Source organism: Thamnophis sirtalis, unplaced genomic scaffold, assembly GCF_051295495.1.
Source record: "Thamnophis sirtalis isolate CommonGarterSnake01/CBP01778 unplaced genomic scaffold, rThaSir2_p1.2 scaffold_3, whole genome shotgun sequence".
Lineage (NCBI taxonomy): Eukaryota > Metazoa > Chordata > Lepidosauria > Squamata > Natricidae > Thamnophis > Thamnophis sirtalis.
In genome coordinates this window covers 130459767-130486560 of record NW_028261383.1, presented here as the reverse complement: position 1 = coordinate 130486560, position 26794 = coordinate 130459767, and the positions used below count along the sequence as shown (strand labels likewise).

General features: G+C 39.4%; 1 protein-coding gene across 1 annotated transcript in view; it reads left to right on the top strand.

Annotated features, from left to right (window-relative positions):
• Nucleotides 1–26794, top strand: part of DNAH17 (dynein axonemal heavy chain 17) — a 145529-nt gene that overhangs the window by 62400 nt on the left and 56335 nt on the right. The window contains exons 43-57 of the mRNA XM_087710100.1: nt 2063–2190; nt 2282–2430; nt 3320–3602; nt 4432–4605; nt 6415–6622; nt 11880–12045; nt 12533–12635; nt 12854–13001; nt 13573–13664; nt 16180–16341; nt 17089–17253; nt 18849–19040; nt 20935–21201; nt 21841–22002; nt 25761–25994. Of these exons, the coding sequence (XP_087566226.1) occupies nt 2063–2190; nt 2282–2430; nt 3320–3602; nt 4432–4605; nt 6415–6622; nt 11880–12045; nt 12533–12635; nt 12854–13001; nt 13573–13664; nt 16180–16341; nt 17089–17253; nt 18849–19040; nt 20935–21201; nt 21841–22002; nt 25761–25994 (2633 nt within the window). The remainder of the gene's footprint in view (nt 1–2062; nt 2191–2281; nt 2431–3319; nt 3603–4431; nt 4606–6414; nt 6623–11879; nt 12046–12532; nt 12636–12853; nt 13002–13572; nt 13665–16179; nt 16342–17088; nt 17254–18848; nt 19041–20934; nt 21202–21840; nt 22003–25760; nt 25995–26794) is intronic.

The following is a 26794-nucleotide window of genomic DNA, read 5'->3' as shown; positions in this document are numbered from 1 at the left end:
AAAATATACTATAGAGTGTTGTAGAAGGCAATGGCTGGAGAGAAAATATGGAGAGTTAGTGTCAGTGTATAGAGCAGTTTTTGGTGTCCAGTCAGAGAAGCTAAGTTGTAGAGGGATGACATCTTTACCCAAGGTCCAAGATGGGAAAGAGATAGAGAGAACTGCCCATGGACAGAAGATTGGAATCTTTGGCAAAGCTGTAGTCTCTGTACAAGGATTGAGCAGAAGACTGCAAAGAGAGTTTTGTTCCCCAAATGGAGGAGGAGACTTCTGAGTATTTAGGCAAGAAAAACAAAATGCACAGGTACAGTATATGTGGTACCTTGCTCAATAGTAGTGAGAGGGATCTTGGAGTCCTGGTGGACAATCATTTCAATATGAGCCAGCCATGTGCAGCAGCTGCCAAAAAAGCCAACACAGTTCTAGGCTACATAATCAGAGGGATAGAATCAAGATCACGTGAAGTGTTAATACCACTTTATAATGCCTTGGTAAGGCCACACTTGGAATACTGCATCCAGTTTTGGTCACCACGATGTAGAAAGAGTGCAGAGAAGAGCAACAAAGATGATTAGGGGACTGGAGGCTAAAACATATGCAGAATGGTTGCTGGAACTGGTATGTCTAGTTTAATGAAAAGAAGGACTGGGGGAGACATGATAGCAATATCTCAGGAGTTGCCACAAAGAAGAGGGAGTCAACCAAAGCACCTGAAGGCAGGACAAGAAGCAATGAGTGGAAACTAATCAAGGAGAGAAGCAACTTAGAACTGAGGAGAACTTTCCTGACAGTGAGAACAATTAATCAGTGGAACAGCTTGCCTCCAGAAGTTCTGAATGCTCCCACACTGGAAGTCTTTAAGCAGATGTTGGATAACCATTTGTCTGAAGTGGTGTAAGGTTTCCTGCCTGAGCAGGGGGTTGGACTAGAAGACCTCCAAGGTCCCTTCCAACTATGTTATTCTAAGTATCTAAGTGTCATTTATAAATGTAGCTTATTTCTTCCTTTATTCCCTCTATAATTACTAAAATGGAGGACTCTAGCATGGTCTCCTTCTTTATTGCACAATTTAAATTAGTGGTGAATGATGACACCAAAGTCCTTCTGCTTCACCTTCTTTGGGATGACTCTCTGTCAATTGGAGTATGCCTAGAATTTAGAAAGCCGGTGTTTTCCCACTTGAGGAAATGGCCCAGCTGCAACTCTGCAGAGATCCACTGATTCACCTGGAAAAACAATTATAGTTGTGCCAGGAAATACACTCACTCAGCTGCCAAACAGGGATAAAAATACTCGATCAGAAGTATGCAGAGTTATTTGGAATGGCACAATCCCTTGTTTGGCAGTATCTTAAAAAGATACATAATCTTGTTCTAAGGAAAAGTTTATGAACATCTGGAGTCAATTTGCCCCCATTCATATTTACCAGGGGCAAATATGAATACATTAACATATCTGTTGCTAATTCTCTTTGTGGGGCAGCCCCATATAGAGCCAGAAAGTAGCTAGGTGATAGCTCCCCCAATACATGATTTTAAAACACCAGTCTGTGTAGAATATAGTGGCTTTACTGTTCGAAGTGCCTTGCTGTTAATATTCATGTACAAAGCCTTGAAGCACCTAAAGAATTATCTCCACTAATGTCAGCAATTTAGACACTTATGATCTTTAGGGCAAATACTGTTGGTGATTTGCAAATCTGCTGAGAACACACTACTGAACCCTTTTTTGCAGCAGTATCTGTCTTGTACCAAAATTCTTTACCATCTGTAAGACTGAAATGGGCTCTTTAGGTGCTCTTTGAAAATTGTTTATGTCAGCTTTGCCGAAGACCAAATAGTATTTCCCCCTGTTTTCTGGATGATGAATTTCTAGCACATTACAGCTTGGGGATTTATGTAAATGAGATGATAATCACAAATAGTTTAATAACTTTATTGGTCAGCAAATGTTGATATATGTTTTTATCAGCTCTGTGCCTCTTTCTGCTAAAACATTATGGCAACTTGAGCACATACATGCATATTATAAAATTCATTGAGAATTTCTCTGTTCTGGACAGGCTTATTTTCAACTATAATGCGAGATCTAGCTAATGTAACTCACCGCGGACCTAAATGGATTGTTCTAGATGGAGATATTGATCCCATGTGGATTGAATCTTTGAATACCGTGATGGATGACAACAAGGTCAGCACAATAAGCTAGGGACTCAATCATTGGCATCCACTTTTATGAAATTAGGAAGTTGCATTGTATGATTTGATTTCCTCCTTCCTAGGTGCTGACCTTAGCCAGCAATGAGAGAATCCCACTAAACCCCACCATGAGGCTTGTGTTTGAAATCAGTCACCTGAGGACAGCAACACCTGCCACGGTGTCTCGAGCAGGAATCTTGTATATCAATCCCGCTGATCTGGGCTGGAATCCGTAAGTCCTGATTCCCTTTGAAAGTGTATCAGTGCATCCATTTTTAGATGTGGGATGTATATATCCCATTATAGATCAAACACAGTCCTCACTGGTCATATGAAGATGTTGCCAGGAATCTATTATTGCACTATTCCAGATTATTCTAGTTCCAACAGCAAGTTACTTGCTGCCTAAGCAAACCTTGGACAGACAGTGCTACATGAGATAATGTAATCATTAAAGAAAATTTTCCCTTGACCCATTTCCTAGGTCCTGGAACCCTTCTGTAGTGCCTGGATATTATTATGGGGTTAAGGTCCTCCATATATAGTATAGTTGCTATGACAGCATAAGGACACTTGTGAAGGACAACGTCTGCCTCCATGATGAGTGTGACATTATGATTTCTCCCTCCCTCCCTTGGGTTGTGCAGAGGGGAGAGAAATGAATTTGGGTTTTAGAATAAAATTGAGAAGGCGGGATGAGATATTATTGGGAACAAGTACTAATAGATCAACTATTAACTATTGTTTGATTGTCAATCCTTGCTTCTCCTTTTCCTTTCAAACATGTTGACCTGTTCTCCAAAATAAGGAACTTCTGATGCTTTATTTTTACCAAAAGGTGTAACTTGTTTATGCAATGTAGTTTACACAAAAATGATTAGCTTCATAGGTAATTTACCAAAACACACTGATCATACACTGATGGTATTTATTGAGTAGTATGTGATGTCTTTCTTAACAGCTAAATATCTTCCCTGTAATTTAAATGGCATTCCTATAAAGATGTAGTGTAAGAGGGGGGGGGGGGAGAGAAGAATAAAAAATATCAGTTGATGGGTAGAATGTACATGTTACATGCATGAGAATGCATATTCAATAATTAATTTTATGTCACTCGACAGAATAGTGAGCAGCTGGATTGAGCGCCGAGAAGTGCAATCAGAAAAAGCTAACCTGATGATCTTGTTTGATAAATACTTACCCGTTTGTTTGGACAAACTGAAATTTGGATTCAAGAAGATAACCCCTGTTCCTGAAGTGACTGTGGTGCAAATGATTCTCTATTTACTGGAATGCCTCTTGACCCCAATCAACACACCTCCAGATTCTCCCAAAGAGCTATACGAACTCTATTTTGTATTTGCTTGCTTCTGGGCTTTCGGAGGAGCAATGTTCCAAGATCAGGTATCTTCAGAAATGGAAGCAATCAGGTTTTCCATTACTATAATTCAAGAGCTATCTCATTATAGATCCGTGATGGCAAACCTATGGCACACATGGAAATTGGAAAATGGGCTGTTTCTGGCCTCCGGAGGGCCTTCGGGGGGGGGGGGGGAGGCCATTTTCAGCCACCCCAGTTTCCAAGAAAGATGTGCGCAGTGGTGGTGGGAGTCATGCACACATGCACAGGGGTACAATGTGGGGGGCATTAAATTACGGGGTAAGCATACGAGCGTGCGCGATGCTTATGGCACCCGAGGCAAAAAAGGTTTGCCATCACTAATATAGACCAATGACGCCATAAGCAACGTTGAGTCCATTTTTCTATGGGCCTTTTCAAAGGTTTCTGCACTGACACAATTGATACCAAAATCACTTCCATCTTCTTAGGGTTTAACATTTCATTGATATGTTATATTGTTTACCAGGATTCTTTTCAAGGCCACACGTCCTTTAGAATCAATGGAAGTAGTGGGGTTTTGGCCCATCTTTGAAGGGGGAAAAATCATATATTTCACTATTACTACTGCATTGTGGTAATTTGGGCCCTCATTGAGATGAATGGGGTAATGGGTTTTGGGAAGTTAACCCTGTTTATCATAGCAGTTGATTCAGATCATTCACTCAGATTATGCCTGCATTTGATTTTTTTTTAAGTTCATTTAGCTTTGATAAATTTTCTTTTGATGTTTTATTATATTCCCTCTGGTCAAGTCATGTTTTTAGAACATATTCTAATTTAAATCAAATGTAAGTTTAAAACCATAATAAATATGCATAACTTTCTCCGCAGCTTGTGGATTATCGTGTGGAATTTAGCAAGTGGTGGGTGAATGAATTTAAAACAATCAAATTCCCATCTCAGGGAACGATTTTTGACTATTACATTGACCCAGAATCAAAGAAATTCATGCCATGGACTGATAAAGTGCCACAATTTGAATTGGATCCAGATGTCCCATTGCAGGTAATTTGCTGGAAATAATTCTGCTTCTGATATTGCTTGTTTTAGAGTAGTTTTAGAGTTGTTTTGCAGTATTCTGAGACAAAAATCACTCTCACATCAGCAAAAGATGCTGAATCTACTAACTCAAAACAAGTTCAGGAGAAATACAGATTGTTGATTTATATTCTACTGGTAATTTGAGATACCAGATTCTTGTCATGTTCCCAATATATCTACCCACATCTCCCAGTAAGGGTATGGCTAGCTGATGAGAGCTAAATAGCTTGAAATAGATCTATACTAGTCTCCCTTTATTTATTTATCAGCACAAATACTACATATATATATATCAGATATATCAGATAAAATAAATGAAAGGTAAACATGTCTGTTGTGATACGGTTGTCATGAAATTTAAAATAGAAGTCCTGCACAGCTACGGTAGTTTAATTATCCTGGTGGATTAATTATCCTGGTGGATGTTTGTATCTTACTGTGGGTAAGCCACATATTTGTAGAAGAATAATGACAGTGGGTCAATACTAGAGGAAATCATCCCTGACTACCCTTTGGAAGGATACTGAAGTCGAAGCTCAAATACGTTGGCCACCAAATGAGAAGAGAGGATTCATTGGAAAAGGTCCAGATGTTGGGAAAGATTGGAGGCAAAAGGAAAAGGGGGCGGCAGAGGATGAATTGGCTAGAGAGTGCCATTGTTGCAATGAACATGAATTTGGGCAAACTCTGGGAGACAGTGGAGGGCAGGGAAGGCCTGGAATGCTATGGTCCATGGGGTTGCAAAGAATTGGACATGACTTAGTGACTGAACAATAGCAATGAGAGTGGAAGCATGTGCAGAGTTCCAGCTGCCTTATTCCAGGCTGACCCGATCCTACCATCCTTGCCAACTTTATCATTCTGTGGCCATGACACATACACAGTTCTCGTGGTGGTTTTTGCATTTTCCCTCTTTAAGGTATATTTTTGCTTTTAAGTTTTGCCTTAAAGATATATTTTTGCATTTCTACTAATTTGGAACTTTCCCAAGCTTCCTGATCCCTTCCTTTTATACATGGCTAATATGAGGGCTGGCACTCAAGACTGGTTTTCTTTTCTGGGGCTGAGAACACGTTGTTACTGTTCCACTTTGGCTGCAACGACATCATCTGTACTTATAGAGCAGTTATCCTCTGACTTTTAAAAACAAATATTTTTCATTACATTAATTTATTTAATTAATGTAAATTTAAATTTTAAAAAATCAGCTCTGAGAAGTAGAGATATAGGCAATATTTTTGCTTCAAATATTGTCAGTGTAGTATTCATGACCTGGAATAAGGCTTAGTAACAAGGTCAGCCAATGGGAGCTGAAACAGCTAGGAGCCAGGGCATGGCTTAGCTCTGCAGCTCTGAGTCTATGCTGAACCAAAAAAACCTGCTTTGCTGCTCTGAACTGAAACTGTAACTGTTCTCTTCTCTGCCTGTATTTTACTTGTATTTACTACCATGTTGGAAAACCTGCTTTTGGTATTGTATATTTACTTCATGTGTTATATTATATATAAAGAGAAGTTAATGAATCCTGCTGAATCAGTTTCCTGTGTGCGCGTTCTGGATGTGTTTGCTGCAACAAACTCTGACAAATATCTTATTCAAACACAGCTGGGTTTTGCCAATCCTGTGTGTACATTTATTTTCAAAGGGAGCTCTCTCTAGCTACCAATGCTTCTTTTCTTAGAAGCTATTTCATTATTCGGTTTCTTTTAAAATTACAATTCAGGTTGTTGTTCTTTTAATTGATGTAGATTTCATAGGGGGTCTGTTTTGCAGGCTTCAATGGTCCACACAACAGAAACCATCCGGATTCGTTACTTCATGGACTTACTAATGGAGAAAAAATGGCCAGTGATGTTAGTTGGGAATGCAGGCACTGGGAAGTCAGTGCTGATGGGAGATAAGCTGGATACTCTGAACCTGGATGATTTTATGGTGCAAGCTGTTCCCTTTAACTTCTACACAACTTCAGCTATGCTTCAGGGTAAGGGGATTGGATGGATTTTCATTCTTAACAATTAGGGGTGCACAATCTGAGCCCCCTCAAAGCTACAGACGAGTTCTCCAAACCCTTGGTTGTGTCTCTGCAAAAGCAATTTCCATATTGTAATCTTAATGCAAAGAAATAGGGTAATTGTTAAAGATTTATGGGAATATTCTGGTGAGAGAGAAGTTCCCTGAGGATGGACTCCAGCATGAGTAAAAAACTCGGAAGACTAAACCTTGGGTCCCGGTGACCGACCCAGATTAGATCCTGCAACATTATCCTGGGACATGAATATTTTAATTCATTCATTTATGAGAATACATAAAAAGTGAGACTTTGTATATCATGTGAACTCTCCTAAATATCTTTTGGAGTACATGCTCTCAGCAAAAAAAATGCCACTTTATGTTGATTTAAATATTTCATATTACTTAATTGACCAATATTGATATACAGGAAAACGTCCTTGTGTTTAAGGGGAAGAACAGATATTGTTAAAATGAATATCATTTCTTCAGATTAGATAGATAATGAGAATTTTATTATCAATCCAAATCCACCCTATTGAATTATGAAAAAGAGTTCCATCACTGACATAATCAAGCCAGCATTTGTAGAGTTTGCTTACATAAGCTGCTAATCAGTGGTAGGATTCAAATAATTTAACAACCAGTTCTCTGCCTTAATGACCAGATAGGTAGGCATGGCTTGGTGGTCATAAGTATAGGTATAAGTTATTACTTGTATTTATATTACTTATAAATATTATTACTTATAAAGCCCTACATGGTATTGGACCTGGGTACTTGAGAGACCGCCTTCTGCCGATTACCTCCCACAGACCCATTCGATCCCACAGATTAGGCCTCCTCCGTATTCCATCTGCCGGCCAATGTCGGCTGGCGACTACTCGGAGGAGGGCCTTCTCTGTGGCTGCTCCGGCCCTTTGGAACGAGCTCCCCGTGGAGATTCGGACCCTCTCCACCCTTCAGGCCTTCCGGACGGCCGTGAAGACCTGGCTGTCCCAGCAAGCCTGGGGTTGAGTTCCCCCTCCCTACTCGAATTTGCTGTGTCTGTTGTGCTTTTAAGTTGTTCGTATTGTCTGTTTGTTTCTGTCTTACTTTTTGTAATTTCCCCTCCCTTGGCTTTTGTTCAGCCGCCCTGAGTCCCTTCGGGGAATAGGGTGGCCTACAAATTGAATAAACTCCAAACTCCAACTCCAACTCCATATGGCTGTATGGGTGTGGCCAACTCAACATCACTCAGGTTGATGGGCACTTCGCCTTAGCTGTTACAATGTAATAAGGGTTAACTGGAGAGGCAGTTTGTGTAATCAAGGCAAAAAGATTAGGCTAGAAACAACAACAGAATGTTTCCTTCCTGCCTTCCTTACAGGAGTAACCCTGTAAAGTGGGGGGAAAAACAAAATAAGATTTCTTCCAACAACCAGTTCTCCGAACTGCTTAGAAAGTTAACAGCTGGTTCTCCCGAATAGGTACGAACTGGCTGAATCCCACCACTGCTGCTAATGTTATGGCATTCCTTAACTTTATTCTCCCCTGATGAATTGGATTTCAAATCCCTCCATCTCTGTCTATGGATAATGCTGTAGCCTAATGGGAATAGTATTACAGAACATCAAAAGAGGAACAGGTAGTGTTTCAGCTCTACTGAATACAATACAACACAACACAACACAACACAATACAATACAATACAATAGCAGAGTTGGAAGGGACCTTGGAGGTTTTCTAGTCCAACCCCCTGCCTAGGCAGGAAACCCTATACCATTTCAGACAAATGACTATTCAACATCTTCTTAAAGACTTCCAGTGTTGGGGCATTCACAACTTCTGGAGGCAAGCTGTTCCACTGATTAATTGTTCTCACTGCCAGGAAATTTCTCCTCAATTCTAAGTTGCTTCTCTCCTTGATCAGTTTCTACCCATTGCTTCTTGTTCTACCCTCAGGTACCTTGGAGAATAGTTTGACTCCCTCTTCTTTGTGGCAACCCCTGAGATATTGGAAAACTGCTATCATGTCTCCCCTAGTCCTTCTTTTCATTAAACTAGACATACCCAGTTCCTGCAACCGTTCTTCATATGTTTTAGTCTCCAGTCTCCTAATCATCTTTGTTGCTCTTCTCTAGATTCTCAACATTTTTTCTACATCGTGGTGACCGAAACTGAATGCAGTATTCCAAGTGCGGCCTTACCAAGGCATTATAAAGTGGTATTAACACTTCACGTGATCTTGATTCTATCCCTCTGTTTAAGTAGCCTGGAACTGTGTTGACTTTTTGGCAGTTGCTGCACACTGCCGGCTCATATTTAAATGGTTGTCCACTAGGACTCCAAGATCCCTCTCACAGTTATTACTATTGAGCAAGGTACCACCTATACTGTACCTGTGCATTTCGTTTTTCTTGCCTAAATGTAAAACCTTACTCTTTTCACCATTGAATTTCATTTTATTAAGTAGTGCCTAATGTTCAAGTTTGTCAAGATCCTTCTGTATCTTGAGCCTGTCTTCTGGAGTGTTGGCTATTCCTGCCAGCTTGGTATCATCTGCAAATTTGATGAGTTCCCCATTTATTCCCTCATCCAAATCATTGATGAAGATGTTGAAGAGTATTGGGCCTAAAATAGAGCCTTGGGGTACTCCACTGCATACTTTCCTCCATGTAGATGCAGTTCCATTGAGGACTACACATTGAGTGTGGTTGGTCAGCCAGTTACGAATCCATCTGGTAGTGATGCTGTTTAACTCACATTCTTCTACTTTATCTAGTATTAGGTTATGGTCTACCTTATCAAATGCCTCATTGAAGTCCAAGTAAACTATATCAACAGCATTCCTCTGGTCCATTAATTTTGTCACTTTATCAAAGAATGCAATAAGATTAGTCTGGCATGATCTGTTTTTGACAAACCCATGCTGGCTTTTGGCTATTACTTCTAGATGTTTGCTAATTTGTTGCTTGATTATCTTTTCCAGAATCTTTCCTGGTATTGAGGTCAGGCTGATAGGTCTGTAGTTTTCTGGATCTATTTTTTTTCCTTTTTTGAAGATGGGAACCACATCAGCTCTTTTTTAGTCCTCTGGCAGGTTCCCCAGTGCTCCAGAATCTCTGAAAGATATAGTTCAGTGGTTCTGAGATCTCATCTGCCAGTTCCTTAAGAACCCTGGGGTGTAATCTATCCAGTCCTGGTGATTTGAACTCGTCTAGGGTAGACAGGTGCTCACTTATCATTTTCTTCCCTATTTCAACTTGTGTTCCTAATCTGATATTTGTGGTGCTGTTTTTGATAGGTTGGACTGTATTATCCCTTTGTGTAAAAACAGATGCAAAAAATGAGTTAAATAGTTCTGCTTTATCCCTATTGCTTGTCACCTTCTTGCCACTTTCTCCCAGAAATTGACCAATTGTTTCCTTAACTTTTTTTCTTGTTTTTAATGTGTTGGAAGAAGCTTTTTTTGTTATTTTTTACTTTTGTGGCAAGCCTTTCTTCGTTGTGAGCCTTAGCTTTCCTCACTTCATATTTACAGGCTTGGGCTATTTGCTGATATTCTGCCTTAGTTATGTCCCCCTCTTTCCACTTTTTATACTTATCTTTTTTGTCTTTCAATTTGTCAGAGAGTTCTTTATGCAGCCATGCTGGTTTCTTTTGGGAGCTGTTATTTTTCTTCTTCATTGGCATTGTGCTAGACTGGGCTTTTGTAATCTCATTTTTCAAAATTTCCCAAGCTTCTTGAGTTGTTTTTCCCTTGAGGATTCTCATCCATAAAATTCTTCCCAAGCTCTCTCTAAGTTTATTGAAATTAGCTCTCTTAAAGTCCAAGACTCTAGTTTGACTTTCTTCTACTATTTGTGTTTGCATAATGTTGAATTCCAATATTGTATGGTCACTTGCCCCCAGGGTTCCTGTGGCTTCAACACCTTCTATCATTTCCTGTCTGTTAGTGAGAATTAAGTCCAATATAGCTGATCCCCTTGTTCCCTTCTCTACTTTTTGAGAAACAAAGTTGTCTGTTAAGTTTGTTAGGAACCTGTTGGATCTTTCACTTGGTGTGGAGTTTGTTTCCCAGTTGATGTCAGGGTAGTTAAAATCTCCTATTACTATTGCGGTGTGCTTCCTACATACCTTAGTTAGCTGACTAGCAAAAAATTCATCTACTTCCTCTACTTGGTTGGGTGGCCTGTAATATAGACCTATGACAATGTCATTTCCCCCCAACCTTTAATATTGACCCAAATGCATTCAAGATAGTTCTCATCATTGTGCTCTATTTCTGTAGAGATGTAGTTATTTCTTATATATAGTGCAACTCTATCTCCTCTTTTATTTGGTCTATTTCTTTTAAATAATTTAAATCCTTCTAGCTGTATGTTTCATTTGTGGGTTTCATCCCACCAAGTTTCTGTAATGACAACAATATCATATCTGCCCTCATTTACTTGAATTTCTAATTCACCCTGTTTATTCTTCATTGTGCATTGGTGTATAGACATTTGAGTCCATTTTGATTGACTCTGTGTTTACTGTCTACATAACCTGTGTTATGCCTGACAGCCCCTATTTTCTTGCCACTTGTATGATTCACGCACATGGTATGGTACTCACTATTAAATGTTTGGTTTTGCTTGACAGCAGGAGTGATAATCTTACCGCACAAACATCTATGTTACACGCACTGATAACCCTATGAATTTTAGATTGCTGGGGACAGAAATGTTCTGTATCAATTAATTCTCTGTCCCCGGTGTTCCATTTAAATGTTTATCCAGAAAATCTGTGAATTTAATGCCAAGTAACTCAGTCCCTTTCTTGGATGGGTGCAAACCATTTCTTGCTATTATACTTGCTATTTGAGAAGGAGACTCCTGCTCTTTTCCACTGCCATTATTCAGCACAGCATGTGTATATCTGCATCCTAGACAGGTTGTGAGAAAAGGTATTTTAACTGGTCTGCCTGTACTAATGGAACTGATTCGGTACTTCTTGTTCCTTGCATCAAGGTGTTTTCAAGTTATCATTTAGGTAATGATAACTTACAAAGTCTTACAGTGGAGGTAGGTTACCTGCCTCCTCTGTTAAGACTTTGATGCACTGAAGAAAAGCTGCCTTCCTCAAGAACATTACATAACTAACTTTTACTTTGGAACTTGTGCATGAGATGGAAGGACATTTGACCAGATCATTTAGATAAGGTCCAATGCCATCTGTTGATTAATGGTCTTCTGTTTGCACAGCTATTCTGGAGAAGCCTCTGGAGAAGAAATCAGGGCGTAATTTTGGACCCCCTGGTACCAAGAAGCTGATTTACTTCATAGATGATATGAACATGCCAGAAGTTGACAAATACGGCACTGTGGCTCCTCATACCTTGATCCGGCAGCACATGGATCATGGCCATTGGTATAAATACATTTTTTTCCTTGATAATTACTATGGCTGTATGGCTAAAGGATAGGCTCAGAGAACCCCATGCAAAAAAAAGCAACTAACCTTCAGGTTGAACCATTTGTGTTTTCTATTATTATTATATTATACAATATTATAATATATTGTAATGTAATGCATTGCAATGTATTAATGTATTATAGAGATGATATCGTTTGAATGCTATGCTATGCATGTTGCAGGCTATCAATATGATGCCTGCATGTTTAAAGATAGGCCATATTGTCTCCTACTTGTAGATTAAGCTCAATATTTTCATGGATAGATGTGTTATTTAAAACTTCTGCTTTTTTTAAATGAAAAGACATCAAAGCCCTTAATTCTTTGTTCATTTTGTATAAAAGATAGGAAGATTATCTTAAGTGTAAGGGAATAGTGGAGCATCGCTTTCTCAAAAATATTGGGTCAGTATAATATCCACCAATTTGCTTCTTTCCATTAGGTATGATAGAAACAAACTGACCTTAAAGGATATCCACAACTGTCAGTATGTTGCCTGTATGAACCCAACTTCTGGATCCTTCACTATTGATTCCAGGCTCCAGGTACCTAATAGAGGGAGACGTGGTACTTTGGTGATTTCAGTGAAAAATAAGACCGTCTCCCTTACATTACTGTAGTTGCTTTTTTAAAAAAAATGACTAAACTGTGAGCAGAAAAAGTGGGAGGCCTAAATTTAGAGGGAATTTTTTTTTTAGTTGATGTTGTTAAGAGACCTACCTAGCAGCATTGCAAGATGTTGTAAATTGTGTTTTGTTTGTAGAGGCACTTCTGTGTGTTTGCGGTGAGTTTCCCAGGCCAGGATGCCCTAATGTCCATCTACAGTACTATTTTAGGACAGCACTTGGCTGCTCGGAATGTCTCAATCGTCGTCCAGAAGGTTAACCAACAGCTTGTTTCGGCAGCTCTGGGTAAGCACTGCAGAAAAACCAGCATGAACTAAAACAGGTTTTCCCGTTAATGTTCTACCTCTTGGCATCTTATTCATATTTGTAACATGCATGATGCTGAAGGCTTTCAGATTCAGATCTCTTTGTGCAAAGAATGTTTGGGAAATGGGGGCAATGGTTAGCCAATAGTGTATTTTGCTGGGGGAAAAGGTACAACTGACTGAATCACTGGGATGGAATTTTGCCTGGCATGATTGTCACAGGTACTTCCTGCCTTGGATGCTACCACATCATTATCATTTTTCTTTGGAACTGCCATCTTTTGTTGATTCGGGCTTATTCAACTTCCACTTAGCGTTGTTAAATTTTTCTAGTTAGGTGAGTTTTGTAGGTGTTATGAATCCTCTATTGGATTGTAAAACTGACAAGGCTTTGCAAGAGTCCTACACATTTAATTAAACAATCTGGAGATCAACCCATTCCATTGTTTTTTGTTGATCCTGACTGAGGAATTAATCATGAATAACCTGTTTCTTATCCCAAGCAACTCCATGCTTTTTTGGTATGATTATGGCATGTTTCTTCATAACAGGTTTACATCAAAAAATTACATCAACATTTCTTCCTACGGCCATAAAATTTCACTACGTTTTCAATCTCCGGGATCTCTCAAATATATTCCAGGTACAATATCATTTTTGTATTTTGGTATGTATGAATTTTCCAATACCTTGGAATAAAAATGACACCACACAGGTCACTTGTTTGTGAACCATTTCTTTGAAGCTATATTATAATAAATGCTAGAAATTGTGAACTCAGTTTCCTTGAGATATTCAGGGTTTCAGATTTCACAAGCCACAGTCAGCATGGCCAATATGTAGTAAGAGATGGTAAAATTAGTGGATATAAGGAGGAACGAAGCTTCTACCTCTCATATATGTCTTTTGATACAGTCAATTTAATAAAATAAAATTGGCCAAATGAACTAAACCTAGAGAGTTTCCTTTGTCCATGTTAGTATTGTTACAATTGCTAATTTGCCCTATCATATTAAAGAAAATAGCCTTAGAACTAGAGTGCTGTATGAATTCTTGAGGGTAAGACTTTCCACAATTATCACATTCCATTAATCAAAGGACACTTCCACAGCAGAAGTGGTATTCAGCAAGTTCTGACCAGTTCAGGAGAATCGGTAGTGAAAATTTTGAGTAGTTCGGAGAACCTGTAAATACAATTTCTGACTGGCCCCACTCCATCTATTCTCTGCCCCACAAGTCCCAGCTGATCGGGAAGAAATTGAGATTTTACAGAATCGTTCCCCTGCCACACCCACCAAACCATGTCACGCCCACCAAGCCATGCCCACAGAACCGGTAGTAATTTTTTTTTAAAAAAAATCTCATCACTGTTCCACAGGGCTTCTGTCTGAATTAAGATGTTCCTACTCTGGCTTTAAGATTTCTGATATTATCTTGCCTTTTAGAATTTTTTTCTTATTATAGGGTACAACGTTCTTCTTCGTTTATTATGACTGCTCATTGTATGACCAGTATGAATGTATACAACATATTTTTTTCACACTGTTACCCTCCATTTTAACCCTTTATATCCAGAGGGCACTAAGTTGAAAAAGAATAGAATAGAATAGAATAGAATAGAATAGAGGAGTGAATGGAATAGAATGCAATCCAATGCCATGCCATACCATACTATACCATACCATAATGTCCTGATCCAGGAAAAGCTGGTATATATTATGAAATGGCATCATCTAGGATAGATGGCAGTCCATCACCTCTCTTAAATCCAAAATCAACATATAAAAGCCATGGTGAGCAGAAAACCATTTCGAGTTAATTTAGAATTGCTGAAGTTGCTTTTGCCTTTTATAATCATCTGAATATATCTTTCTTAATAATGCATATTTGAATTACTTAGTCATGACCTTCCACATAAATATATTGGAAGATAAACATATCTGCAAATAACCTGAGAAAACATCAACTTCTCTCCCAATTCTTAAAATATTTTTTTGCAAACATGTTCTCTGGTGACTGTTGCATACAAATTTTTGCATATTCTGTATATGAATTAATAAATATGTACTTTGCTAAAATGGATTTACATAGATTAAAATATACTTCCAACAACCTATACAACAGCATCATTAATAACTTTACTTTTACTTTATAGAGATCTGTATATCTTAAGACTCAAACAAGGAATGTATTTATTTTTTATAGTCTTTCTTTGTCTGAGTTCCACTGATGTGGCCTTGCAAACACAACGACCCAAGTTAGATTAGGGGATATAGTACAATATACTACCAAATTAGTTGTTAGTCAAGGGTATGTAGCTTGGAAGCATTATTTATATTAAAAGATCGAGCACAAATCCTCAGGAGAATTGTTTTTCCGAGAAAGTATTATCATGACAGAACATTTTTCACTAGCTCATATGGAGGCTGCAACAATGGATTAGGGTCAAAGGAATAAGAAATTGTGGATCTTTTTGAGGTAATTGGAAATAGACCATGGGAGTGTATTGTCAAGTATTGGTTATGATGCAGCCTTGTCCTTTGTGGGGATAGGTATGAAATCCATCTGCCCATCTACACCCATGTATGTATATACGGTAGTAGGAGCGGGAGAGATAAACAGAGATTCATACTCAGAATATTATTCAACCATTTCCTTTTTTCTTCTTCTTAGCATCTTTACTGTGCTTATTATCATGCTTACAAGGCTCATTGTGTCAACTTCAGCCTGACCATTTTAGAGCAGAGTGACCACAACCCCTCATTTCTTAAGACCTTGGAAAATGTCAGAAATTTCACCCAAAAGAGATGCCTGCAATTTCAGCAACAATGCTTAATTCCGCCTCAGTCAAAGAATACATAGATTTGAAGTCTGCAGGTGTCTCCTTTATTCCAGTTTAGCTCATATAGGACTTTAAATGTCACCGAAACAGAACATCCTGCTCCTGGCTTCCTCAGATCTTTTCTGTCATGCCCTTTGAGAATATTGGATACTAATCACCGGGGGTGGGTGGGTAATATAACGGTGGCCTTGGAAAGGAATGAAATATTGTTATAGAGGTGGACTGCACTGAAGATCCTCTCAGAAAACAATGGCAGAGGTCCTGCCTTAGTAACATACTAAGGAGAAAGCAACCTTGATCCTTTTGTCTCTGCCAGGGACTCCTGTTTTCCACTCATGAATGCCTCAAAATACCATCAGACCTGGTCCGGCTGTGGCTGCATGAAGCAGAGAGGGTTTACTATGACAAACTTGTGGAAGATAAAGATCAAGAGACCTATACCCGGGTCATGACAGCAAATTGCAAGAAATTCTTTGAGGTGAAGGAACTGTTGATGCTACTTCTCTACCTCCACCTTTTTCTCTTCCTCCAGCTGAGATTCAAAAGTGACTTTGAACTCAACCACAATGTACTTTTCCAATACCAGTAGTTAAACGTTAATTACTTTGATATAGGAATATGCTTGCTTTAAAAGACCATATGCAGGTATTCAGAGGCTTCGTTAAATTAGGAAGAAATGTTGTGTCTAGGTCAGGGGTGAAATCCGCCCAGTTTGGCCCAGTTCAACTGAACCGGTAGGGACAATTGTCGTTGGTTCTGCTAACCAATAGTAAAAAAAAAAAGCTTCCGAAGATCGCATGACTCACCTGTGAGCCACGCAATCGTCGGAAGCTTTCCCCCTGCTTTTTAAAGCAATTTGTTTCCTGCCTATTCGCCCGAACCGGCGGGAAAAAAAATGCTTTAAAAAGTGAAAAAAAGTTGGCCACACCCATCCAGTCACATGACCCCTCCCCATCAAGCCATGCCCCCAGAACCAGTGGCAAAAAAATTAGATTTCACCACTGGTCTAGGTTGAACAATGAGCCCAGCTCTCAGGTGCTAACTTTTTAAAATTTATCTTGTGTCAAAATAACTCTCCAGACTTTACTTGCAGGCTAGCCCTAGATAATTAATCCCAAACGTTGTCTTAGATGTTTCAAATAAATCCAAGATTAAAAAGCAGCTGATGAGTGGATAAAAAGTAGCTTCGGGTTGATGCATTGTTTTGTTTTGTTTTGTTTTGCAGGATCTGGGTGAAAATATTATCTTTGCAAAGCCCAACATTTTTTGCCACTTTGCTCAAGGCATTGGAGATCCAAAGTACTTTCCTGTTTCCAATATACAGAGTTTGAATAAATTGCTTGTGGAAGCCTTAGATAGCTACAATGAGGTCAATGCAGTGATGAGTTTGGTAAGTGAAACTGGAGCTGGGCCAGAGAGAGAATGCTGCTGCTGAGCACATGAAGCAGCGCTAAACTAACGGATGCCTGTGCTACAATTTCCATAATACAAAGTCATTAGCAATAGCAACAGCACTTATACTGCTGTATCTGAACAGTTTATAATGTCAGCATATTTAGCCTTTGACAATCTGGGTCGTCATTTGACCGACTTTGAAAGAATGCCAATCTCAAGCCCCATCAGGATTGAACTCCTGACTGGGGACAGAATTTGCCTGCAATACTGGATTCTAACCACTGCATCACCACAGCTCATTAACTACAGTATGGTGGCTTAGAGGTTTAGCAGTTCTAGCCCAAAATGTAAACATTTGGAGGAGAAAAAGTTGCTTCTTTCTAGTAAAGGCATTGTTTTTATTTAGGTTAGTCTTCCCTATTGATTTTATTTCCTGCTTCTTTGAGCTGGAACAAGCTCTTGCATCACTTGGCTATAACACAGCAATCCTTAAACCATAGAAAGGTGCTTCTGGTCGTAGCATTCACCGATGGTGGAAAGAATTATGTTAAACATAATAGGCTCTATCACATTACCCAAACACCCTTATGCGGGAACCAAGTAGAGTTTTCTTTTTGTTGTTACTCTTTACCATATTTCCTTCTTTTCTTTCCCCCATTACAGTAATCTCATACTTAGTGAATTTTGAGGCAGGTTTGAATAATTCTGTAATTTTACAGGCACTGCTAAATTTTTGGGGCTCCTGGTCTTTAAAAAGATGGAATGGGGAGGGGGAATCATGATTCCTTGGGATCCTGCCAAATATCCATAGTTTTAAAAGGTTGAGGGTAATGAGAATGAAGTTAGAGTTTGGAGTTGATGAATAATTAATAGGCACAACCATAAATTAGATGATGGAAATTGGAGGATGGGTCAGTGGCCAAGATAAAAATGTTGTATGGACTGTTTTTATTCCCAGAATCCAGAAGCATCAATTAGAATATGGTTCAGATTAGGATGAGAATAAGGCATGAGTAAACCTGATGCTGCAACTAAGATATAGTGGTGTGCCCCAGCCCCCTGCCCCAAAAGGCTACTATTGGCTGGGAAGGATGAAACAAAGTAGATGGAACCAGTGGTGGGATTCAAATTTTTTTTACTACTGGTTCTGTGGGCATGGCTTGGTGGGCATGGCAGGGGAAGGTTACTGCAAAATCCTCGTTCCCTCCTGATCAGCTGGGACTCGGGAGGCAGAGAATAGTTGGGGGTGGGGCCAGTCAGGGGTGGTCTTTATTGTTTCTCCAAACTATCAAAATGTCCACTACCGGTTCTCCAGAACTGGTCAGAACCTTCTGAATACCACCTCTGGATGGAACTCAGCTGAGTCGCCATGTTTTGTTTTGCTTTGCTTTGCTTTCCTTGTTGGGGGTAGAGTCGGGTGTTAAATGATTTTCCCTGTCTTGAGGATTATACAGTCCTACATCTTTTGCTTTGTTCACTGTTTAAAATGCCATTCAGCTTTGAATGGAGAGGTAGAATCTAATGTTATTGTTTTGGTTGTTTCAATGTTGTTGGGTCAAAACTAGGATCGGGCCTTCTTGTCTACTGCAGGTGCTGTTTGAAGATGCTGTGTCGCATGTCTGTAGAATCAATCGCATCCTAGAGTCTCCCAGAGGCAATGCTTTGCTTGTGGGGGTTGGAGGCAGTGGCAAGCAAAGTCTGTCTCGACTGGCTGCCTATATTAGCGCCCTGGATGTCTTTCAGATCACTTTGAAGAAGGGTTATGGTATTCCAGATCTCAAGGTGAGGACAATTTGTCCAGGTATATATTAGCAAACTTCAAAAAAATGGTATGAAGAGGCCTAAAATGAAAGATAAATGCTGGGTCCAGCTACCTGACAAGTTATACATTGTAATCAAACCAACATTTCTGAGTTTATCATTGTTAGTGTGCTGCGATGCCATGTGTTATAGACATACTGTCAGGGTTCCAAATAGCATCCAAAAGTAAATTCGAATCCAAGGCAAAGTATTGCTCAAAGTTCCAATTTATTAAGAGAGTCATGTTGGCACATCTGGGAAAACCCAAATTTGAACGCTTCCTGGTTTTCCCCACCCAGTTGAAAGTTCATGATCTTGCCCCCACACCCACAAGTCCATCACATGGTCCAAACTTCCACTGCCATGCTGGCAGTTCCACTCATCCAGGTCCGGTAAGGTGCATAGGTGCGAAGACAAAGGATGACCTTGGCTTTCTAGAAAGAATTTTGTTATGGCTACATAGCATCTAACTCCTAAAATCCTCCTTCCCATTTTTCCACAATAGAAAATGCATAGTAGAATAATAGAAAGTGTGGCAGGTCAAAGATCCAAAAGAAAAGATGGCTGCAGGCCTGCCATGCATGCTTCTAAAGACAGAAACTTGAGATCTTTCTACCTAGGATGGACAGTAGGGAGCTACAGGAAAAACAGGAATATAAAACAAGAAGCATCAAGGAATATAAAAGAGGAATTAGTTCTACTTAGGTTGTTGAGAAGATTGAGATAAGGCCTTCAGAGGTTTAGACAGGGATAGCTATCTTTTTTTTTTTTATGGCCGGGAGCATGGCAGGGACATGTGGACATCACCAAAAGGGTGGATCCAGAAATGATTATTTTCTTTTTTTAAAGACAGGGAATGATGTGTTCTGGCTAGAGGAACCTTAATATCAATTCATATTGTGGAATTTCCCAGACTTACACCTGCATTGCCTAATGTCCTCATTTTGATATCGGCACAGGGGACTGTGCATGAGGCTGAGAAAACAGGATTAGAGAATTGCATGGGGAATGAGCTATGCAGGTTATATATCCTTGCCATAAACAAGAAGCTGGTTGGGATGTGACAGGAGATTGTTTTCATGCATATCATCCTAACCCTTCCTATACTACAATGGGCCCTACAATGTGTTTGTGGAATTAAGCCATTTATGCATTTTATATGCTAATTTATTTTGGATTTTGGCCTCAAACATTGTATTTTGGTCCTGATCTGTGTACAGAGATAATACTTTGGAATAGCCTGTCCAAACCTGGTGCCTTCTCGATGTCTCAGGAATAAAATTTCCAAGCTTCCCAGTCATCATTTTCTTTTCCATGCTGAAAGTGCTGAAAGATGTACTCTCAACATATTTGGAGAGCCCTGGGTCAGGAAAGGCTGCATTGTGCTTTCCTGCCTGATAAGTACAAGAGTGACACCAAGGGTGGGTTACTGCTGGTGTTACTGCCGGTTCACAACTCACGTGCAACGTGTGCGCATACCAGACGCCCGCAGCGCTTGCATGCGCTGTTCAATGTAAATTGTTCTGCGTGCATGCACAGAACAATTTAAAATCCAAAATGGCAGTGCTCAAGTGGCATTTGGGGAGGTGGCAGGCATAGATCGCTGCCGGTTCTGGCGACCCAAACCTGAATTCCACTACCAGTTCGGCTGAACCTGGACGAACCGGTAGAAATCCACTTCTGGGTGACACCTCAGGACCATTGGGGAACATGCTGGTTGCTTTTACATAATGATGCTTTCAACATCATTAACCAGCTTTCATAATACTATGGGAAAGTTTTCTACATGAAATTCGGCATTTTTTTTTTAAATTGTTCACTCTTGAAACGAAATAGGAAGGATGCTAAACTGACAAGTATTTGTTCTGTGATTCAGGCTGATCTGGCTTCCCAGTACATCAAATCTGCTGTGAAGAATACCCCTACCGTTTTCCTTATGACAGACTCACAGGTTGCTGAAGAGCAGTTTTTGGTTTTGATCAATGATCTCTTGGCATCTGGTGAGATTCCAGGGCTATTTCAGGATGATGAAGTGGAAAATATTATTAGCTCCATGAGGCCTCAGGTAAAATCTATGGGCTTGCCGGACACTCGTGAAAACGCCTGGAAATTTTTCATTGACAAAGTCCGAAAACAATTAAAGGTAAGAAGTTGGAAGAGTTCAAATTCTATTCGGCCACAAATTGTTTTGGCTAACCAATTGCCAGGTTCAACATACTAGCTTACACAATCATGGTTTGTGTAAGTGGTTTTTTGGTTTGTGCAAAGTATTATGAAATGAAGGCACTGGGGTTTGTAAACCACGGTTTATGGGTTAACAATGAGCAAATATTGCCCTCATTCACAGCCTAACCTACCTCACAAGATTTTTGTGAAGATTAAATTGAAACAGATGGAAGATGCACTCTACATTGTGCCCTTAAAGGAAATGTCAAATGTGTGCATAACTAATAATATCTAAATTAATATTCTTTATTATTGCATGACTGATGGAAGGAGAGGACATTTAATCTTTTGAGTGGGGCTGTTAATGTAAAAAAAAAATAGTAACTGGTTTTGTGTCATGTGGCAATATGAAAATGCTTTAGCCAACCTTTGTGTATTGTACAAATGAAGGTAGGAATATCTACAGTATCCACTCTAATAGGGAGAGCATTTTTCAGATGTAAATTTGATATACAGAGATTTACAGGGACTCCCCAATAATATTTGAGTAGTAAAAGCTCTTAAGTAATTAATAGTAGTGATTATGCCCATTGATGAGTCTTCACTCCCTCCTCAGGTAATCCTATGTTTCTCTCCTGTGGGATCTACTCTCCGTGTGAGGGCCAGAAAATTCCCTGCTGTAGTAAACTGCACAGCTATTGACTGGTTTCACGAATGGCCTGAAGATGCCTTAGTGTCTGTCAGTGGAAGGTTTCTTGAGGAGATTGAAGGGATTGAGGTATGCATCCATTTTTCAAAAAAGTAAACACTGTGTTCTCCCAATATCTCTTGGCACTAAATAGAACCTTTTTTGGGGGGGGGGGCAATGTTCCATTATGGTTTTGTTTTTTTCCTGCCTACAACTTTTATTCTTTGATTTCTTTCAAATGGCAATCCCTCTGTCTCTTTAGACTGTGGTGAGCAATGGCGAATTAAGGCTCACTGGTGCCCTAAACACTGACAAATTTATTTATTTATTTATTTATTTATTTATTTATTTATTTATTTATTTATTTATTTATTTATTTATTTATTTAGTTATTTGGTTATTTATTTATTTATTATTAAAATGTATATGCCACCCAATCCTGAAGGACTCCGGGCGGCTTACAAAACAAGAAGAAAAAATAAGAAAAAAATAAGAGAAAGGCAGTTTAAAATCACAAAACACATGCATTCGTTCTAATCGGGGCCGGACCTCAACAATGAGGTCAACAGCCCCAGGCCTGCCGGAATAGCCAGGTTTTTAAAGCTTTCCGGAAGGCCATGAGAGTGGGTATGGTCCGGATCTCTGGGGGTAGCTGATTCCAAAGGGTCGGAGCAGCCACAGAGAAGGCTCTCCTCCGGGGGCCCGCCAGCCGACACTGTCTGGCGGACAGCATCTGAAGGAGGCCCAATCTGTGGGATCTTACCGGCCGCTGGGAGGTATGTGGCAGTAGGCGGTCTCGTAGGTGCCCTCCTCTTTTGTACATACATACTGTACAAATCTTCATTGGTTCTTTTTCTTTCTCAACTTTGTGGTGCCCCGTGCCCTACGCATGTGCTTAGTCTGCTTAATGGTTAATACACCACTGGTAGTGAGCAACACATGCTCCCTTCCAAAACCTTAATTACAATCTCCAGAGCCAGCCTAAACTTTGTCACCACAAATATGATAGATGTTGAAAATCCTTTCTGGTTCCTCCCAGTTTTGGGATGCAGGCCAAGTGTGCCCCTAGTCTCATTCCAAAAAGAGTTCATTCTTGGTAAATGGCATCACATGTTCAAAGTTGTCTGGATTCGGAAACTAAGCAGGATGAGGTCACTAAGAAGGATCAGTGTGTATCTCACAATCAACCATTTTTTCAGCAATTTATAGAACAGTTTACAAAAATATGTGTCAGATTGAATAATTAATTCTATATGATCAGGTTGGCACAAATTCTTAGCAATTATCTAGGTAGATTTTTTCCCCAAGACTATTTGTCCCTTGCTTAGTCCTTCAGGCCTTCCCACAGTGCATCTATTGCCACTGTAACTGAATTTGTCCACCTTGTTGGTCATCTTCTTTTTCTCTTTCCTTCTACCTTCCCAACATTACACCTTTTTTCCAGAAAGATGGGTTTTTGCATAATGTGTCTGAAGTCAAATAATTAGAATCTGGTTGTTTGTGCCTCAAGTGAGGACTCTGGTTTGATTTGTACAAGGATCCATTTGTTTATTTCCTTGGCTATTCAAAAATCTTCAGGAGTCTTCTCAACATCAGCATGTCAGTTTGAAAGCCTTTATTTTGCTCAGAATGTTTGTTTCAAATAATCATTTAAAATATAAAGCAGGGCTTCAAGAGTAGCCAACCTTTGATCCTCCCAAATTTTATTAGAGTTGGGGCATTTCCCCACAGGTACTTAACCACATCACATACATATCCTAGCACATTTTGTATCTCCATGCTGAAACCTTTTGCCTTCTAGCCAGTAAGGTCTGTGTCTCCTGCCTTTTTGATGGTCAAGGCATGTGATGCTGGAAAATTAAATAAAATATGGAATTTATAATTATTGCATATTTTTTAATAAATGTAATATATACATTAGAATGTAAGTCAGTGATGGGTTGCAGGCAGTACGCCCCGGTACAGGCGTACGGGAGCCTGCCTGGAGCACTGGTACCGTTCTGGTAGGGTGCTCCGGAGGGCCCACCCGCCTGCCTGTGCTCTTTACCTGTCTTTAAACTTTTCGGCGCTTCCACACACAACGCGTACAGTGCCTGCATAACACTCCACCGAGCAGCTGGAGCATCGCGGAGGCTCGTGGAGGCATTGCTGGACTGTAAGACACATGTACGTGCTGCACGCATGTGCATGCACGCTGCACGCATTCATGTGGAGGACGCCGGGTCCCACCACTGATGTAATTCTTAATATGTTTACTTAGAAATATGTAAACGTAATATGTTTACTGGCCTATTGAGCATAAAAGCTTGCAAATATTAATAGAATTCCTGAAAGGACAGGAAATCTTGGAAACAGGCTTCATGAAGATAAGGAAAACTTTTAGCCTTAATAAGATTTTTAAAAGATATTGTTTGCTTAGTTACCAATTCTCCGACCTTTGGAAGGGTTGCCTCTTTACTAGCTGTTGCAGGATTTTGATGCTGATATGGATATTTTCTACATAAGCAGTTATATATTCCATGCCTCTTTCCATCATTATGTCTCTCTTTTATGTTATAGTTTGTGCTTCACATAGTGTTGGCTTGAAAATACCACTTTATAGATTTTGGCCTGGAGCTTTTGTTTCCTGGAAAGAGCATGATACATTTATTTATTTTTCATTTGACATATATTCCAGATTTTTAAAAACTGCAGTATAAGCCCAATGTAATTTTATTTGTGTATAGCATTAGCATCAGTGTTCTCCTGGGACTTGTCAAAAATGCTAATATTGACCAGAGCCTTTATGTCTGTGTTTCTTTGCTATACATGCTATCTCTTCCTAAGTACATTTAGTATTAATAATTCTGTTTCTTATACCACAGTGTTTATATCAGATTCTTAGAGAAAGGTATGTGGGGCATGCAAAACCTCAAATCTGCAGAATAACATTAACTTATCAACTGCATGTCATAGTAGTATTTGAAGCTAAAATTTCCAAAACGCAATTAGGTGTAAAACATGCATTCTCTGAGTTGTCTGTTTCTTATTTGGTGCCTTTCAGGATGTGCAGTTTTTAATGTCACCGACTTTAGGCAGAGATAGGAACCCAAATAAATGCTTTTCATTCAAAGTTAGACAAACAATGTACTTTGTTCCATGCTCAGTGTGCTCATTATATATAACCTGAACTAATTCAGGAGAGTTAACTGTAGGTGTGTTACTGTATTTTTCCTCTAGAGAGTTCAAATTTGTTTAGAAGATGGAGCAAGAGATTAGTAATTTGGTGACGATGATGTTGGTGTTGAATTAGGATTGATGAGGCCATGTTGAGTTATGATCAATGAGGCTGAGGTTCAAATCCACTTTCCAACATGGAATCTCTCTGGGAATGAACCCCCATCTCACAGCATGATTGTTGTAGAGAAAATTAGAGCAAGGGGGAACAGTGAATTATAAGAAATGAAACGTTGAAATTGATCAAGTAAAGTTCCTTCAAGTTAACAAATGCAGAGTTTCTGAATGGTTGGAAAAGCTATTTGGCAGTCAATCAACTTTATTCAAATTATTTCCCATTATTCTGTTTGGTATCCAGTTTGTCTCCTTTTAGGCAAATGTAGCCTTATCAAGTAGCAATTGGGCCTGGGACTTACTCAGGAGGGAAATTCCCATAAATGCCTGTATGGAAATGTGTGGATTTTGTTACAGATAGTGAAAAATTATAAATGATATAATCAAGTCTTAATTTAATTAAGATAATGATAAATAAATAACTTTTAAATTACAAAAAAAACAGTGGGGAGGGGGGAAAGAGAGCACAAGGTTGATGTTGCACAAATTAGCCTAATATTTTCTGGTCCTTCTTGCAGTCTGGAGTTAAAACCTCCATCAGCCTGTTTATGTCATTCGTCCATACAACCGTCAACGAAATGTCCAAGGTCTACCTGGCCACTGAAAGGCGTTATAATTATACCACCCCAAAGACCTTCCTGGAACAGATCAAACTTTACCAGAATCTCCTAACCAAAAAAAGAAAAGAACTGATTGCTAAAATTGAGAGGTTGGAGAATGGCTTAATGAAACTTCAGAGTACAGCTTCACAGGTTTGTGGGCAAATTGGATGTTCCTGGTTGTAGCCATTTTCAGATCTCATTGTGGAACCCTTGTTGGCTGCCTACAGTGACTGGTTATTTCAATTCAGGTTTAACAAGATCCATCTAGATTCTAGAAGTGTCTTGGCTGATCTATTTTAGAGGATTTGAGTGGCACAAAAATTATCTGTTTCGTCTTGAAATTCCAATCTGAGGCAAAAGATTGGGAATCTATAGGAAAATATTTTTTTTCTCCAAGATTATGCCAAGTTCTCTCATAATATGCTAAAGATAATTGCATGTAAATGAAACTCTTTTCCAAATGAGCAGCCACATTCAACTACTACCTTTAGTCCACTGTCTAATATTCCACTCCCTCTGCAATAATCTACTGTGTAAAATTATATACCGCCTGGAGCGGAGTAATTTTCTCCCCACCCATCTTTTCTTTTTAAAAGCTCAATCAGGTTAAGAGGTAAGGAATCTGAGTACCATAGCAGAAGAATGGAGATGGAGACCCTTGACTGAATGTGGGTGGCAGAGATGTTCAAAATCCCCCTCTAAAGCCTGCTGCAATTGACTGAGCCTTGTTTTCTTTTATGGGGGGTGGGAGGATGTCTATAGGAGAAAAGATATTTCTGTACAAAGATTATGCACTAGTTTGAAAACAACTTCAGTCCTATGCAGCCTCCTGATATTATCAGCGTTGGAGAGTTTGGATGATTTCCTGCTAGCTTATCAACATGTAATTCAGACAGTGGCAAATGTTTTGATTTTGTTTTCCTTTGTTTTCTCACATTCTGTAGCTACAT